Source organism: Helicoverpa zea, chromosome 20, assembly GCF_022581195.2.
Source record: "Helicoverpa zea isolate HzStark_Cry1AcR chromosome 20, ilHelZeax1.1, whole genome shotgun sequence".
Taxonomy (NCBI): domain Eukaryota; kingdom Metazoa; phylum Arthropoda; class Insecta; order Lepidoptera; family Noctuidae; genus Helicoverpa; species Helicoverpa zea.
The window spans coordinates 10,067,504-10,084,296 of record NC_061471.1 but is presented as its reverse complement, the minus strand read 5'-3'; the positions used below and the strand labels follow the sequence as shown (position 1 = coordinate 10,084,296).

Sequence of the window (16,793 nt, the reverse complement as noted above, 5' to 3'; positions counted from 1 at the left end):
GGAAGTACATAAAGTATATTTAATGAATCTGCATTACGAAGTAGAACATAATCCGAGGTCTTAATGTATCCTGGTAAGGTCTTCCACCACCTTGATTAGATCGTCCACCGTCGCGTCGCGCATCATACCGCCGCCGTCGTCGATCTAAAACAAATGCATCGTTTAATAGAAAATTTTAAAATTGAGGTATTATTTAATTAAAGCTGAAGATTTTAATGCTACAACTGGGTAAAGCGGTTGGGTTAATTGCCTATAATTTTTATGTCTCTTCGTCTTGATTCGAACTTTCATTCAAATTACTAATTTATATGTTTAATTCGTGTTTTCAATTATCAGAAAGAACCTGTATCATAAATGGGCAGAGGACATGAAAAAAACAGTATTGTGTTATAATTTATGAAGAGAAAACTAACATACGCGAAACATGTTATATGCCGACCGAATTTTGGACGAGATACGAAAGAATTATTTGTAGGCGTGGACACGAACACTTAGAAAGTTCTGCAAATTTACAGAATAACATAGAGTAATTTTAACCAACCTGTAAACCCTGCACGGTCTCCTGCTGCATCTCCCTGCTGAGATCGAGGAAGCTCTCTATGAGGTCTCCATCAATGAACCCCTCAGCGGGCTCCGTCTTGATGTCCGTGTTGAAGGAACGCCAGAACGAGTGCGGGATCTTGCCGACAGACTTGATCGTGTGCGTTAACCGTTCCTCTAGCTGGTGAAGGAACTCGTATAGTTCGGGGGCTAATTGGACTACTAGACCTGTAAAGAAAGAAATTAGGTGTTAAAAAGATGTTATGAAAGATTCTTATGATTTTAGTAACGTAGAATTGGGGCTGGATAACACAGTTAAGCCTGATTTCCCAAAAAGGAGGAGGTTATCAATGTGCATGTTTGTATGTAGTAAATATGACGAGCGTAAGTGGCGTATCTTGAGAGCACCTTTAAAGAGCATATCTTGATAGTCTTGCACCTGAGATCTGGTTATCAGGGAAATTGCACTTCGAATGTGGAGTAAATATTTAAGTAAGTGCTGTCGGCACTTAAGTGCATCGAGAACAATTTGGGAACAGACAGGGTAAGTAGGACAAGAATTTGAGTATACTTTATACATGGTATGGGAGTCATCAGTGGCTTGCGGAATAATTTCACTCAACAGACAAAATGTTTCTTCGGCGATTAGACACATATCTATAAAAAATACTCACAGATAGAGCCAGTAACGGTAGCTAAGAGCACGGGGTTGGCGACGGGCGCGGCCGTGTCTGCATGCTGCCCCACCAGCGAGCCGGCTCGCATCACGTTCACCATGTCGCCCACGTGGAACTGCCCCATGTACGACATCTGCTGGCGTTCCTCGTCTGTTGTCGCAGCACTGAACACCAAAATCAAATTTTATAAACTAGCTGTTCCACACGGTTTCTCCTGTATAATAAGGAATGAATTTTTAAAATTTGGTTCGGTAGTTTCGGAGCCTTGGGGGTGCGAAGGCTGCGTGAAGGCTGCGGCTGTGGGGGCCGCACACGTGTCGCTCGGGCTGCGCACTTGCGGCGACACTCACACGCCCGAGGAACGCGCACGCCTTTCCTAATGTGGGGGACGCCCATGGAGAACAAAACGACTAGCGGTGATGTTATTGCATCTAGGTCCGCCCTTACGCGCCTTCTTTGGAACCCTCTCATTTTTTGCACTTCTAAATATCAATGACAGATGTCTCGAATAACTCGATAGTTCACTCATCACTAATTATACTGATCACGCCTACCAGATGTTACTTGACCTACAAGTTAGAAACTTCCTAACCTACATGCCTTATGGCACCTCCGCTCATCTTTCCTTGCTTCATGGCGAGGCCAAATTTAAACCAAATAAATAAATTATTATAACCAAATAAATGAATAAATGATTTCTTTATCTTTATCATATACAACCTATTATTTCTTATCTTATTATTATTATTTCTTTATCTTTATCATATAAATCTTTATATATCGCGACAGCTGTATTTACGTGTATGAGCGAGAGGTAAATACAGCTGTCGCGATTTCTAATCCCATTCTTTATCGGCACGGGTTGTATATAGTCATTTAGTTAACAAAATATATTTTTCATCCCACCACCTCAGAAAGAGTAGTTTTGCCTTACGATATCTGAGCGCAAAAGCCGTTTTTATCCTCTACCTACAGTCTACACTCTAGAGCGGCAAAGTGTGACAATCTTCATAAGAATTTTTCAACAAATAAAGAACTGCTTAAAATATTGACTCAACTAATTGTAAAATTTTTACTATTGATTTAAGATCGATTTTAACCTCATTTTATGTTTAAACTGAGTTTTTAAATCATTAAACATTAATAGATACTTCTTTTTTAATTTGATACTCATATGAATGCGTTTACTATGGACTGTGTTTCGGATGGCACGTTAAACTGTAGGTCCCGGCTGTCATTGAACATCCTTGGCAGACGTTACGGGTAGTCAGAAGCCAGTAAGTCTGACACCAGTCTAACCAAGGGGTATCGGGTTGCCCGGGTAACTGGGTTGAGGAGGTCAGATAGGCAGTCGCTTCTTGTAAAGCACTGGTACTCAGCTGAATCCGGTTAGACTGGAAGCCGACCCCAACATGATTGGGAAAAGGCTCGGAGGATGATGACTCATATGAATGCGCCATTTTCTTTTGTTGCCTTTAGTTATTTCCTCGATGAGAAGGGATGAAATGTTACGTGTTGCACTCGAGTGCGAAGACCTTGTGCCTTTTTGATTCACTCGCTATCGTTCAGGATTCTAATTTTTGAAATTCTAAAATCCTTTGCTTGCTCGGTTATCAAAATTGAGCCCACGGTTAAAAAGTAACTTTGAACTCTTATATAACAATACTAGCTCCTGCCAGCGGTTTCACCCGCATCCCGTGGGAACTACTTCCCGTACCGGGATAAAAAGTAGCCTATAGCCTTCCTCGATAAATGGGCTATCTAACACTGAAAGAAATTTTCAAATCGGACCAGTAGTTCCTGAGATTAGCGCGTTCAAACAAACAAACAAACAAACTCTTCAGCTTTATAATATTAGCATAGATTAAATAACTATTCTTACCTGTCCTTTTGACAGACGAACAAATTGAAACTATTCTCAGCGCCGAGGAATGTGTCGTCGTCTAGTATCTCGACGGCGGTCATCCAGTTGGGGCTGTAGTCACGTGCTATCTCTTCGAAACTACCCTCCATCTATAAATATAAGTATTTCTTTAGCTTCTATGTATAAGTCTTCTAAGTATATGGAATAAATAATGTTATTTTTTCAAATTAGCAGACTTGTTCTAGTAGTTCTTCTGAATAATAATAAAATAGTATTTGTGTGCAAATATTACTGCCATTTATAAATATATAAGGTACAAAATATATATTTCCAGTCAGTCCATGTATTAATGCAAAAGTGATGATGATTCCTATTTATTTATTTGATCTATGTTAATATATTGAACGTGTTAAATTATGTTTATAGTTTTTGAACTGAGTAGAAATTCGGATATGTAGATATTCAACTTCATTACAATAATTTCAACCTATTTTCCTCACCTGTTTATATTGCAATAGAGAGAGCGACCGCATGAGGTCTCCCACTAATATGAAATCTCCCTTAACTTTGAGGTACAACGCTACTATGTTGTTGAAGTGACTACATTCGAGACGCAACTCCTTTTCTGATGTCCATTCGAATAATCGTACCTGTGGAAATAAACGACAAATAAAATAATAGGGTTTTAGAGGTTCTCATTTATTTTTATGTTAGAGAAATACTTGACTTGCCTACCAGTGCTTGAGAAAACTAAAGTTGGATTAGGTGGATTTGTGGTCACTACAATTTGATCCAAACACTGTAGGAAAAGGTTTTTTACAGGATAATAAAATCGGTCTAGGAGTCTTTGAGTAATTACTGACTGAACATACAAAAAAAGAATATCCGTCGAATAATTGAAAACCTCCTTTTAGAGAACTTGTTTAAAAGTACATGTACTTCCTTCATTTTGAACAATTTTAAATTATTTTAATTAACTTACAGTACTATTGATGGTGGCAAGTAGTTTCCCGTTGAACTCGACTAGTGTGTAACAGCCTCCTTTGATCTCCTTCTCCGCTACCTGTACCAGCTTGCCTTCTGACCAGTGGAATAGTAGGATTCTGCCCTGTAACGCATTATTTAGTTATCAAAAGTTGTTACCGTAGCGGTGGACAAGTTCTAGTATGTTTGTGCATCAATTTTGTTATAAAGTAAAATGTTATTATTAATGTAAATACAATAAAATCGTATATTATATAACAAAATCAGTATTATTTTAAGTAAATCTGGGTGTATGTGGAGATACTTTTTTCGAACAGGCTGGTCTAGATAGTAGTGCGGCAAAAGTTTCAATATGGTAATCTTTGAAAACATTCCCGAGGCACGCGGCTACTTTTAGTATATACAAGCTTCCGCTCGCGGCTCCGCCCGCGTGGTGTTTCAACCGAATCAGTTTAGCTGTTTTAGCGTGAAAGAATAACAAACATATATCCATACATTCTCACAAACTTTCACGTTTATAATATTAGTAGGTTTTTAAGGCTGTAATATAATACTTTTATTCCTATTAAATAAATATAAAATAGTTACCTGTTTGGGCTCTGACTCCTCAGGGTTGAGTATGGCGGTGCCGACGGCGTAGTAGTAGTTGGGATCGTCGCCGAGCTTGCACGACACCAGCGACATCGCGAACTCGTTCGTCATCAGCTGATGAGCGTGTAATACTGGAAAAATATGTTATAACCAATTATAATTTTTCAGAGAGGAGTTCCAGGGATTCCTGATATGATTATAATTCGTGCTGAAGCCATGTGTCGAAGCAATTGATTACATTTTACTTTACTTGACGTACGTCACTTTTAGTCGCGTAGAATCTAACGAAGTCACCCGAATTTATCTGTCATTTATGGGGTTTTACAGATTTGGACGATTCGACGAATGGCAATGTGAGAGGTTTCATAAGATTAAAGTATACACTTATTTTAAAGTCATATTATATGATATAAGAAGCATTTTAATTATTAGGTAATAAGTTTCCATATCGCAGATTTTTTTAATGCATTTGGATACTTCGGTATTCAAGAATTTGAAAAGTATTACTATCACTATTGGGTACAAGAAATAGTTTTTTCTTTAGAAATATTCAACCTTTAAACAAAAATCAAAATCGTGACGTACCTTCAAAGGTATGGTTATCGAGTATGAGCAGGTTGTGCACTTCCAGATCTAACGCATTGGGCGCGTGCTTGGGCTGCGCCAGCGGGGCGCCGCTGCTGGCGGCGGCCGCCGTGGACGCCGACGCGCGCACCGACACCGCCGCGCTGCCGCCGCCCGCCGTCCACTCTAGCTTGTCTACCCGCATTGTTATTACGCCAAATGTCTGAAAATAAACAGTAAGCAATTATTTATTTCACTTCTACTCAAATAAGAGATGACATAAGGAAGTAACAAAAAGAGGACATAATGCTCGTGCATAAGGAATAACTAAAGGTGTACATAACGGAGTACATAAGAAATTACGTAGGAAAAGTATTTACATGAGGACATACATAAGAGAGTACATAAGGAAAAACATATACAACATTTTGATGAAAATTACATAAAGAATGAAATAAGTATATGTCACCGGAAAATAACTAGACTCGTATAAAATAGTACATTTTAAATGCCGTTTATTATTCTGTCGAAAGTTAATCAACTACCTAGAAAATTTATCAACTTACGAGTCTTGTTATTTTCCGGTGACATATAAATAAGAAAGTATATACATAGCCATTATAATGAAGACTAAATCAAAATTTAACCAAAAATAGGTACAACTAGATTTAGCCGCATATGACCAGTTTCACCTGGCTATAATAATCGGTTAGGTTAAAAGAAGAGCAATTAATGTAATCATGCATATTTACCTGTGAGGCTTCCTGATAAGCGATCCGCCTAGGCGTTTCGCCAAGTGGCACGGTGCGAATGTGTAACTTCTGTATTTCGTCTATAGTACCTATTGTGACCGTACTGTCTGTTGCTAGCGCCAAACTGAAACAAATAAGTATTATAACAAATCATTATGAAAAGAAGAAACCCTAATAGAGCTCTTTCGAAATAAAACGGAAATGTTGACGTCGATGATGGAATTATATCCAGGTGTGTCGTACGTAATCACATTAACTGTATGATATTCTATGGCGAATTGTACAAAAATTAACCTGATCCATTCTGTGGTTTCGTCACAGGAGTTATTTTTCGTTTTCATAATTTATAACATCTGTGTAATAAAGCAGAGATAAAGTTAAGAGTATCGAATGTTTTGACCAGTTGACAGCTGTCAGTTTTCAAGGGAGAATTATAGTAATGACTGACTCTTATTATGGTGTTCTAATTCTCGCATATTTTTATTCTATTTACTTTGTTTAATTTTTTTTTTATTATTATTTTTGCGTATTTTATTTTTCCTTTGTTTTAATCGACATAAATATATTAACCAGTACACCCGATGTAATGATGACGCTGATGATCATGATGATGAAGATGATCGTCATAGTGACGAAAGCGAAAATAGCTTGTTAAAAATGACTTTCTCACCTGTCAGGGTAAGCCTGTGCATTTAGCGAGCACATATGCGTGACTTCCTTAAGATTAACGTTGGAGAACACAAGCTTGTGGTTCGAAGAGAATATCACTGTCGGTCTATCTGAACACGCGAATATATTCGTCGTTGATAATGACCTGTGGAAGACAAAATACAAGAAACTATTAAAACATCTACATATATCTACAAAGAGTAGAGTGTTAAGTAAGAATGTAGATGGTCATTCAAAGGGAAACAAGAAGAGGGGGTCTGGTCTTGGGTCCTGGCTGCCATTTGAACATCTTTGGCAGTCATTAGGGGTAGCCAGAAAGTCAACAGACAACCAGCCTCGGTAACGGGTATCAGGTAACCTGGGTTGAGGAGGTCAGATGGGCAGTCGCTCCTTGTAAACCACTGATACGCAGCTACATCTGGTAAGACTGGCAGCTGACCCCACTCTAGTAGGGAAAAGGTTCGGGAGATGATGACCTATCTTTAAAGTTGTTCTACCATTTCTGCTTCCCAGCAAAGCATTTTGGGGGCTGTCTTTTATAAATTTGACCTTCAAAAAGTGCTGATTTTGAGCCTCAAAGTCAAAGGCAAATCATTTAAAACTGTCTCTTAATGTCGTCTGAATCTACAATGACACTTTTACTTACTCAAAATCATATCATCATCCTCCGAGCCTTTTTCCCAACTATGTTGGGGTCGGCTTCCAGTCCAACCGGATGCAGCTGAGTACCAGTGCTTTATAAGGAGCGACTGCCTATCTGACCTCCTCAACCCAGTTACCCGGGCAACCCGATACCCCTTGGCTAGACTGGTGTCAGATTTACTGGCTTCTGACTTCCCGTAACGACTGCCAAGGCTGTTCAATGACAGCCGGGACCTACAGTTTAACGTGCCATCCGAAACACAGCCAATGGTGTCTAAGATATACTTAGAAAGTACATACAAAATTAGAAAAGTTGCATTGGTACTTGCCTGACCTGGGATCGAACTCGCGCCCTCATACTTGAGAGGTTGGTCCTTTACCCACTAGGCCACCACGACTTTACTTACTCAAAATCATACATACCTAAAGCTCCTCAGCACCGTGGGCTGTGTGCCTAACGTGACCTTCTTCTTGTTGGTCAGCACTCCCGTCTCCTGGTCCACCGTGAAGTAGAACATGGAGCCGTCTCCTAACGCACAGAGCAGGTAACACACGCCTTCTAGCACGCAGATGAGGAGGGAACGGGGGATTATTTCTGTGGAAAAAAAACATTAAATTGATGAAAATATAATGCACTTGAATCTATACTAATAAAATGAAGGTTTTTTTTGTACCCTAACTAAAGGGTCCGAAAGTACTTAACTAATTTGAAAAAATCTTTCACTGTTGTGTAATATATGCTATATTTTATCCAGGTAAAAGCTGTAGTTTCCACGGGACGCGAGTGAAACCTCGGCAGAACAGCTAGCTATATATTAAACTGAAGCGTTTGTTTAAATTTGTTGGTTGGCTTATCTGAAGAATAACTGGCTAATTTATTGAGGTAGAGGAATTTGTTGGTATTGAAATTTTGTGGTTTTGAATGCCACAATTTATGTGAAATATGACAAGTATATTTTTTATTGATGGACAGTAAGGGAGGTCACTAGCAAATACAAATATTTATTTATTACGCATTTGTATATCTTATCAACACTATACAGAAAATAATAAAAAAATCCAAAAGACAATTATAACTGACCTCCAGACAGTTTTTCAGTATGCAGTGGCCTCAGATCAGGCAGCTTCAGCACTCTGACAGAGATATCCGTCCACAGTCCGACGCCTAGCAGTGCATCGTCTCCGCCCGGGCCTAAGTCTAGGCAAGCCACTTCTTCCTCCATGCATACTTCACTGTGGAAGAGATAAATTAGATGTAGGGGTGTGGGATTATATTTTGAAATTTATTTTGATTGAAATAAGATAAGAAATATACTACGTATTCTCAGTTTTATTATGAGTATTTAGACAATATACATATTTTGGATCCGGCTATGGTGGAAGGAATATTGAGGGGAGGTGTCATAAGGCAGATAGGTCAAGCCCCTTATTGTAGTTCAAGTAACGTACAGTAGGTGTGGCCAAAACGATCAGTTTTGATTTATTGATGATTTGGTATAAAAAAATGGGTATGTTCCATATCAAATCAAATCATCTTTATTATCAGGTATCAAAGGCCCATAGATAAATACCTTAAAACTAGCATACATATGTTATACAAAATTGTTAGTAAATAAAAACTTAAAACTATGTTAGTAGCACTTCACTTATGCACTATGTCACTGTGCGGTCCTGTGGCACTTGTCCGCGGAAGCGACGGAACACCATGTCCTGTGGCCCATAGAAAGTGGGTAGGGGTGGAGGAGCTAGTAACGTTCCTCGTCCTCCGCAAACCCGCATTTTGACACGCTACTTTCTTATGAGATTTTACGTTATGATATCTCCGTTAGTTAATTTGTTTTTCATGGTTCCAACGTATACTGCTATACGCTACGATATATATGCTACGAAATAACTGCTACATGCTAAGATAAAAATTGCTTCACGCTGCGACATTTAAAGCTAGACTCTTCGTCTGTAATTCTTGCATGCTACGGAATAACTGTTACGCGCTACACTCCTAAATATTCCCAATACTCACGCCAGCAGCTCAAGCCTGGCTTCATGTATAGCCACGAGGTATATCCGGGGCCCGGCGGCGGCCACCACGCGCGCGGCGCTGCACGCCACCACCGACACGCCGCGAGCTCGCTCCACGCGCCACTCCGCCGCCAGGCGCCAGCCCTCGGCGCCGCGGGATATGAGGCGGATGCCGGAGTCGGTCACCTGGGGGGAAGGGATATTGATATGTCAAAGTCACGATCGTTTATTAAAGTAGACTAATTCGATTAGCATTTTTTAACGTCAATATTAATGCTTTATGATAACATTTATTTAAATAGAGGTTTATTTGAGTCAGAAAAAAAATCTATGAAAACATTCATATTGATAAAGCTTGTACTCTAAAAAAAATATAGCAGATCACTTTCGCTACATTTGCTGTATAACTACGGAAAGAACCTTGTATCAATTTGTATCCAGTTTGTAACAGTACTCAACAGTGATAAAACAATGTCATGTCACATATGTCTCATCACTATTGCGCAATTTTGAAAAGTGGATAAGTAGGTACAGTATTCTTTAACTCGAAAATGATTGGCCTGTATAGGAATTTATGGTTGCCCATTGATTTCATATGTCCCCTATAAGGCCTGACACTCTCGACTCTGTATAATTGACAAAAAGTTCAAAATACATGCGTTACAATTCTATACGTCGATGATATAATCGATAAGGGTTCATCAAACCGTGAAAAAAATTCAAAACATAGCTAAGTAAAAATATTGTCAAAATCTAACCTGTATAAGTTGATTGTGACAGACATTGCCCGTGAAGAACGTCTGTCGGTCTGACACGAAGCCTTTTATTTCAGTCTCCTCAACTTCTTCTCCGGTTAACGTTAACACCCTGGTAGGAATAACTGAATTTAAAAACGTGAAGATCCACATAACATTATTTTGTTTGCACCTACCAACGCTTTCTCTCCGCCACCCAAAGGTAGACTGGTAGAGAACGCCTAAGGCGTTATGTCCGCCATTGTACTATATGTGCAAGAAGTATTTAAATAAATAAATAACATAAAGATATAAACATTTATAATAGGAACGTCCTACAGAAAGCCGGCCCGATTATTTGTCCTACAAAAAGACTGATGTGGGCAGTCCGCCAAAGAGGAGTGAAAGAGAAATGTTTTATCAACCAATAGAAATTATCTACTACTACTACAGAGTAGGGGGAGACAAGATGTTTGAATAACGAAATTCTATTGTTGGTAGTTTTGGGAGAGGTGGGCCTTTCTATCTTTGTACATGTCTTTCGGATCCCCAAATTACGGTCTTTAAATTCTGGGTAGGTAATTCAAGGATCATATATGGACACTTTGTCAATATCATTGGCAAGACTTAAATTCTCAAATTTTCATGTAGCTATAAAAGATAAATGTTTTCTAAAGCGTCACAATATTCGATGCAGAAATTATTGGAGCTTCCAACATTATTTTTAACATATTTTTTAATTCTCAATTATTATGTAATAAATATTTTAAACCTACGCACATATATATCTAAACTTCCTACCTGGTTTGTCCCACAAAAGCCAGCACCAGTGTATCATGATAAGTCTGGTTGTCAGCCAGCGTGAGTGCCCACATGCCCTTGATGCCGGGCAGGTCGATGCTGGCCTGCTCCTGGATGCCGATGCCGTTGCGGATTATACGGAGCGAACCCATTTTGAAGGCACCTGCAATTTTTTCATGTTAATTTTTGTCTTGCCCGCCGACGTGCGATAGACGTTGACCGATTTTTTGTAGGAGTGAAATAGAACACTCTGATAGCATAAGTGCTATGAACACGTCCTACAAAAAGTCTGACATGGGCGGGAGCCTTTATGCAATTCTAGTGCTATGTAATCAGTTCATTTTTTGGACTCAGGTCATCAAAACGGTCTTTCTTCCTTGTCATCATAACTCTCTTGGCAGAGAGATCATGGTCGTTACTTCAGGTGATATACTCCTCTTCCTCTATTTCTCTTGGATGGCCATCTTACTTTTTGGTCCTTCCTTATTTTTCCTTCTTTCATTATCAAACAGTAGGAGGATCCTAAATCTGAGTAGAACTTACCGGAACAAGTAATGAGCTGATTCTGCCCCTGCCTCTCCAGGTCGACGACACACATGTCGACGATGGGCGCGAGGCTGGTGAAGCTCTCCATGGGCTGCACGTACTGCGCCGCCTCGTCCCGCAGCGCCGACAGCCGCACCAGCGCCGAGTCGCCCAGCCGGGACCCGATGAACACCACGCCGTTGTCCAGGTACGTCATGCACTCCGGGATCGGGATGTCGCCTGGGAATAAATATGCTAGTTTGGAATGTTGGTTGATTTTAGAGGTCGTCCGCGGTAATGGGCAGCTCGCGGACCGGCGTGCATTTTTGTGCTCGCCTTGTATGAAGTCGCGCTAAAGAGCACCAAACCATTGCTGTGACCGCACGCGTGCTGCGAGCGAACACAAGCGAGCGCAGCATTCGCCAGGTGTGGACGCACCCTTAGGTGTGCTTTCGTCATAAGAGAACCTGGACTTTCGCCAACCTGACTTGAGCAAGCATGGCTATTCCATCTCTGTACGAGACGAGTTCCGTGCCCTGTAATAGGACTGATGATGAATGAACTTACCCAAGAGTTCCACCTTGAGATCCTTAACAGCCTGTGTACCGTCCATCTTCTCCTGCAGTTCCAGAAGTAACATAAACAGTCTGCCAGCGATGTCGCCCAGTAGGTACCGCAAGCCGCGCCCGTCAACGCGGCAGTAGCAGTTTATTGGAGTTAACTGCAATGAACACAGTTAATTATCAATACGAATATAAAAAAAGGAAAGATTTGATTGTTTGTTTCTTTGCATTAAATATTCTCTGGATCTACTGAACCGATTTTTACAATTCTTAAACTGTCTTCTTCTTTCGTATCGATGACATGTCTTATAGTGAGTCTACACTTTGTCAGCCCAATATGCCGTCACAGCGAGAGCACGACCGGATGCGCTCATTAGGTCCTCCCGCGAGCAAGTTTCAGGGCACAGTGGACATGCGATGGATGAGGTGGGACATGGTCTGCATAGCAGCCCCGCACTCGCACCCAAGGTCCACCCCCGGTCTTAGGCTGCCTGTCCACCGGAGCGGAGCTAGGCTGCGGAGTGGAGAAACTGAGAAATATTAACCAATAGGATTGCAAAAAATCTCCGCTCCTCAATCCTGGTTAATATTTCTCAGTTTCTCCACTCCGCAGCCTAGCTCCGCTCCTGTGGACAGGCAGCCTTAAACTGTGACAAAGCTACTCTATCTGCACTGAACAAGTTTTATCTGGTTACGGGAAGAAGTTTCCCCGGAACCGGGTGAAACCATGTGGAACAACCAGTTTATCTTTAAAGGGACTGACGGGAATAATAAGAAAATTGCCTTTATTTATAAGGGGCCATATTAAAATCACAATACAAAACTATTTTTAAGTATGGGAAAGCAGTTTTAAATAAAAAGTCAGAATACTTTAGTTTACCTTAATCTGTGGTGGGGCAACAGCGACATAGCTTTGTCCATCGTGGTATACTATTGATTCTTGACCTATCACTATGGCGCCACCTAAAAATATAATCAAATTTTAGTTAATACAAGATCTAATGGCGCTTCATGTGTATGACTCGCCTATACAGTCACATCTTGGCCTGAATGTCTCCTCCTTTGTACCTTGTGATGGCGAAGTTTGTTTGATTGCACACACTAATCTCAGGAATTAATTGGAAGGAACTGCAATCCTTTCAGCCTTACATTTTAATGTGTGCGAGGCGCAGGGACGTCAGGGAAGTTATTAGGAATATTTATGCTTCACATAGCTTACCTAGTGGGCTAGGCACAGGTATCAGAATAGAAGCCTCTGTCTCCACATTATCCTGTTTCCATGGTATCTTCATAAATTCTTTCTCTCTTAAGTTTATTTCATGAGTCTGAAACAATCACATATTCTAACGTTACATGGATTAAGGTTTGTAAAATTATACCTCATTGAATTAAGTATTAATTTACCTTAATATGTCGGCCATTGAGATCTTGATGTATTAAAATAATGGTGGGATTTGAACAGCCGTGTAGAAATTCAACATCATAAACGTTAAGCTCATCAAGCCTAGAATATAAACATAAAGTTATATGACACAATTTCTTTTTCAGATGTACAACAATTTGGATCATCATCAACAACATATCATCATGCCAGTCACTGTCTACTGCTGAATGTAGGCCTACCCCAGTTCACCCAACGCATTTCAGTCTTGGGGTGCGTCCACATCTGGCGAATGCGCCGCGAATGCGCAGCACGCGAGCCGATCGCGAGCTGTCCGCGAGCTGCGCGCGTGCAGTCACTGCAATAGTTCGGTGCGCCTCTTTAGCGCAACTCACGCAAGGCTCGTATAGAGCGCGCGAGCGGCGCGCGATCTGCGCGCAATCAGTTCTCGCCCTTACAGTTCCGTATATTGGCTCAGTACTATCGAAGATGGCAGACGTCGCGCGCCGCCTGCGCGCCGCTCGCGTGCGGCGCTTAGGTCGCGCGCGAGCTGCGCGCGGGCCAAGCAGAAGCGGCGCACGAACAAAAATGCACGCGCGCAGCTCGCGAACAGCTCGCGATCGGCTCGCGTGCTGCGCATTCGCGGCGCATTCGCCAGATGTGGACGCACCCTTAGGCATTTTGATATTTAAATGGAGAATAAAGTGGAAAAATGCTACTCCAGAAAACATACGAAATAACTCGCAATAGCTTATAAATCTTAGTTACTTGAATTTGTACATACAAAAGATAGTCTTTAGTAAGTGTACACAAATTAAGCAGAGGCAAAAATACAGAGAAGACTATCATTGCATATAACTAGTTTATAAGATAAAGAAATATTCTAACTTGTGTATAAAGTTCTCACCTTAAACTAGCAGCTTTTAGCTCCGTAGAATCTTTATCAAGCGGTATAATCTTAAACAGACCGTCATACAGTCTGAGACCAATGACCCTCGCCTGCGGGTCAATCACAGCGAGGATGCCGTTCTCTGAAGGCTTTCCGATTCTGTCTGACACATTGCCGTGGGCTCTGGTGACAACTTCTAGCTCACCGCTGGCTGTGGTCCTCCATTCCAATATCATGGCATTGTAACGGGCTGTCAGGATGAATACTAGATCCTTATTCTCATACTGGAAAAGACAATTTTAAAATTACCCTTGGATTATAAGAAATTAAGTAAAATGTTCAATTTGTTTCATTATTTTTAAATAGACAATAGACATAAACATTGCACCTTGGAGGTTTTATTCAATTAGTTACTCTACTGTGGCCTTGATTCAACAAAAGATTGAAACTTTATAAATACATACTGCACATTTGAACTGTGCTTGTGAGCATTCCACACAACATAAAGTTATTTTGTTATATTGTCTTGGTTATTTTAGAGTAAGCTATTCCTGTACAAATTTTCTTCTAGATTGGTACAGCAGTATAATACTGAATTCTGAGATAATAACTGACTGATAGAAGAGTATGGAAGCAGAGAACATGCTGTGCCAACCCCTAAATAAAATCGGGATATGGGAGGATGATGATTGGCACAGTACTTTTCAAGTTTACAAAATATAGAAGACAAAAGAACACATTCCACAGTGATAGTTACTCACTGGAGGCCTAAACATCTTCATTTTGGCCACTCGCCCGTACAAGCCAACTTCCTTCATGGGCCGCAGACCTTCTGGGGTGACGAGGTACATCTCCAGCCGGGATACCTTCGCCACCAGGAGATTTAGGTCCGTAGGTGAAGTGAAGTTGCCTATAAATTGTTTTTTCAATAACAACAGATACAGATATAGATAGTTTGAAAGTAAGTATTGAAAGAAGATGTTTGTTTAGTTTGGACAAATTATTCTATATAGTCAAGAGGCTGTTTGCTACCCACAATCAAAATTAAATAAATACACCATCATACAAAAGTCTTAACAGAATCAGTGAGAGCAGTGGCTAAATGCAAGTAGTCACATTAGGCTTCAAGAGGTAGGTAAAGAAAGAATGTATTTCTCTATGGCATTGCTATAAAAATCTGTCTTGAATATTCCTTGTTCCAACTCATTTTTATTTTGAACAGCTGGTCTATATCTCATTCTATTTTTATTTTTTTAATAAATGAATTATAATATAATAAATCCTATTAGAATTGTGTGTTTTTCCAAGATCTGTTCAGAATTGCTGTGTGGTTTGCAGTGCAACGCCTGACGTGCGCCTTTCATAACCCTTAGATACCTTCATAGATATATGCCATATTTTACTCTTTAGCTTCCGATTAAACGCCTAAATCAGTTGTCAATTTATCCAGCTCATTGTGTTTCTAAATAATATTAAATTATGGAACCAATATATGGTGCAACATTGTGAAAAAGTTTACGATAACACATTTGTTTTCACAAAATAGTGAGCATGAGGATTGGGTAAAACTGCGATCCATTTAAATTCTCTCGATGAAAAATATATTCTGGTACATCATACGGACTGCAAAACATTAAAATTATACATTTTGGGCTCGAATTGCCCTCGAATCACATCAAAATCAATTGATATCTGAAAATAGCGCGAGATCTATACTATTCTTTTTAACCTCAATGTGACAATAACATAGGTGAAAATGGACGTTTTACCGGTAACACATGATATCACGGCGGTTGGTTTCTGTGCAGTAACCACGTAGTGGTAAGCCATGATGATATTTCACTAATCACACATTAATTTTTCACAATAAATCGTGTATAAAATTTATATTTTGGATTTCTACAAACAATTCGCCGATTTGAGGTCGCCACTAGTGTTGTAACGAATGAGTTTTTTCGAATTCTTTGCTACTTCCACAGATTAAAAAACATCGTCTAAAAGTAATATACATTTTGTTACTAATTTATCCCACCCAAAACAAAAATGTGAAAGACTGCCAAGTTCGATAATATGAGAATGCTTCGCCTATAAAAGAAGTGAGATCTGAATAAGTACCAAGTTCCATACACATACCTCAGTTAAAAATAGTTACTTTTTAATGATGTTACTTGGCAAGTTTTCACACACCTTGTTATAAACCTACTAAACGCAACAAACAAACTAAACAACAAACTAAAATGAATCAAGTATTTAATTTTCTATTAAAACTTGCCAAGTAACATCATTAAAAAGTAACTATTTTTAACTGAGGTATGTGTATGGAACTTGGTACTTATTCAGATCTCACTTCTTTTATAGGCGAAGCATTCCCATATTATCGAACTTGGCAGTCTTTCACATTTTTGTTTTGGGTGGGATTTCATTTATTTTTGTAAGGTTGTTTTGTATTATAATTTTGTATTTTAGATAAGTGAGGGGGTCTCAATAGATACTAGAAATTTGATATGCGTAAATAAAATAGATTTTGAGTTACAGGGGGGTCGAATTTGGCTCGAAATGGTTCGTGTAATATAACCCACGGCCGGTGTGTCGCTTTTT

At 39.8% G+C, this 16,793-nt stretch overlaps 1 protein-coding gene across 1 annotated transcript; it reads right to left on the bottom strand.

Moving 5' to 3' along the window:
* Nucleotides 1-16,149, bottom strand: LOC124640468 (DNA damage-binding protein 1). The gene is made up of 23 exons (XM_047178250.1): nucleotides 15,965-16,149; nucleotides 14,957-15,105; nucleotides 14,214-14,479; nucleotides 13,330-13,429; nucleotides 13,145-13,250; nucleotides 12,806-12,888; nucleotides 11,930-12,083; nucleotides 11,381-11,602; nucleotides 10,838-11,000; nucleotides 10,061-10,169; nucleotides 9,304-9,488; nucleotides 8,365-8,516; nucleotides 7,707-7,878; nucleotides 6,643-6,786; nucleotides 5,973-6,096; nucleotides 5,242-5,443; nucleotides 4,654-4,787; nucleotides 4,064-4,189; nucleotides 3,582-3,731; nucleotides 3,100-3,230; nucleotides 1,215-1,381; nucleotides 542-768; nucleotides 1-144 (listed from the first exon to the last, which is right to left on the bottom strand). The coding sequence occupies exons 1-23, from the start codon at nucleotides 16,023-16,025 to the stop codon at nucleotides 61-63; spliced, it is 3,411 nt and encodes a 1,136-aa protein (XP_047034206.1). The 5' UTR covers nucleotides 16,026-16,149; the 3' UTR covers nucleotides 1-60.
* Nucleotides 16,150-16,793: the final 644 nt, after the last annotated feature.

Excerpts from the sequence above, each read along its gene's own strand:
- LOC124640468 (XM_047178250.1), bottom strand. The coding sequence starts at position 16,025 with ATGGCTTACCACTACGTGGTTACTGCACAGAAACCAACCGCCGTGATA. Across the intron at positions 9,489-10,060 it reads GTCACAATCAACTTATACAG|GTGACCGACTCCGGCATCCG; the intron begins GTTAGATTTTGA and ends CCTTCCCCCCAG. Across the intron at positions 769-1,214 it reads TACCGTTACTGGCTCTATCT|GTCTAGTAGTCCAATTAGCC; the intron begins GTGAGTATTTTT and ends CTTTCTTTACAG.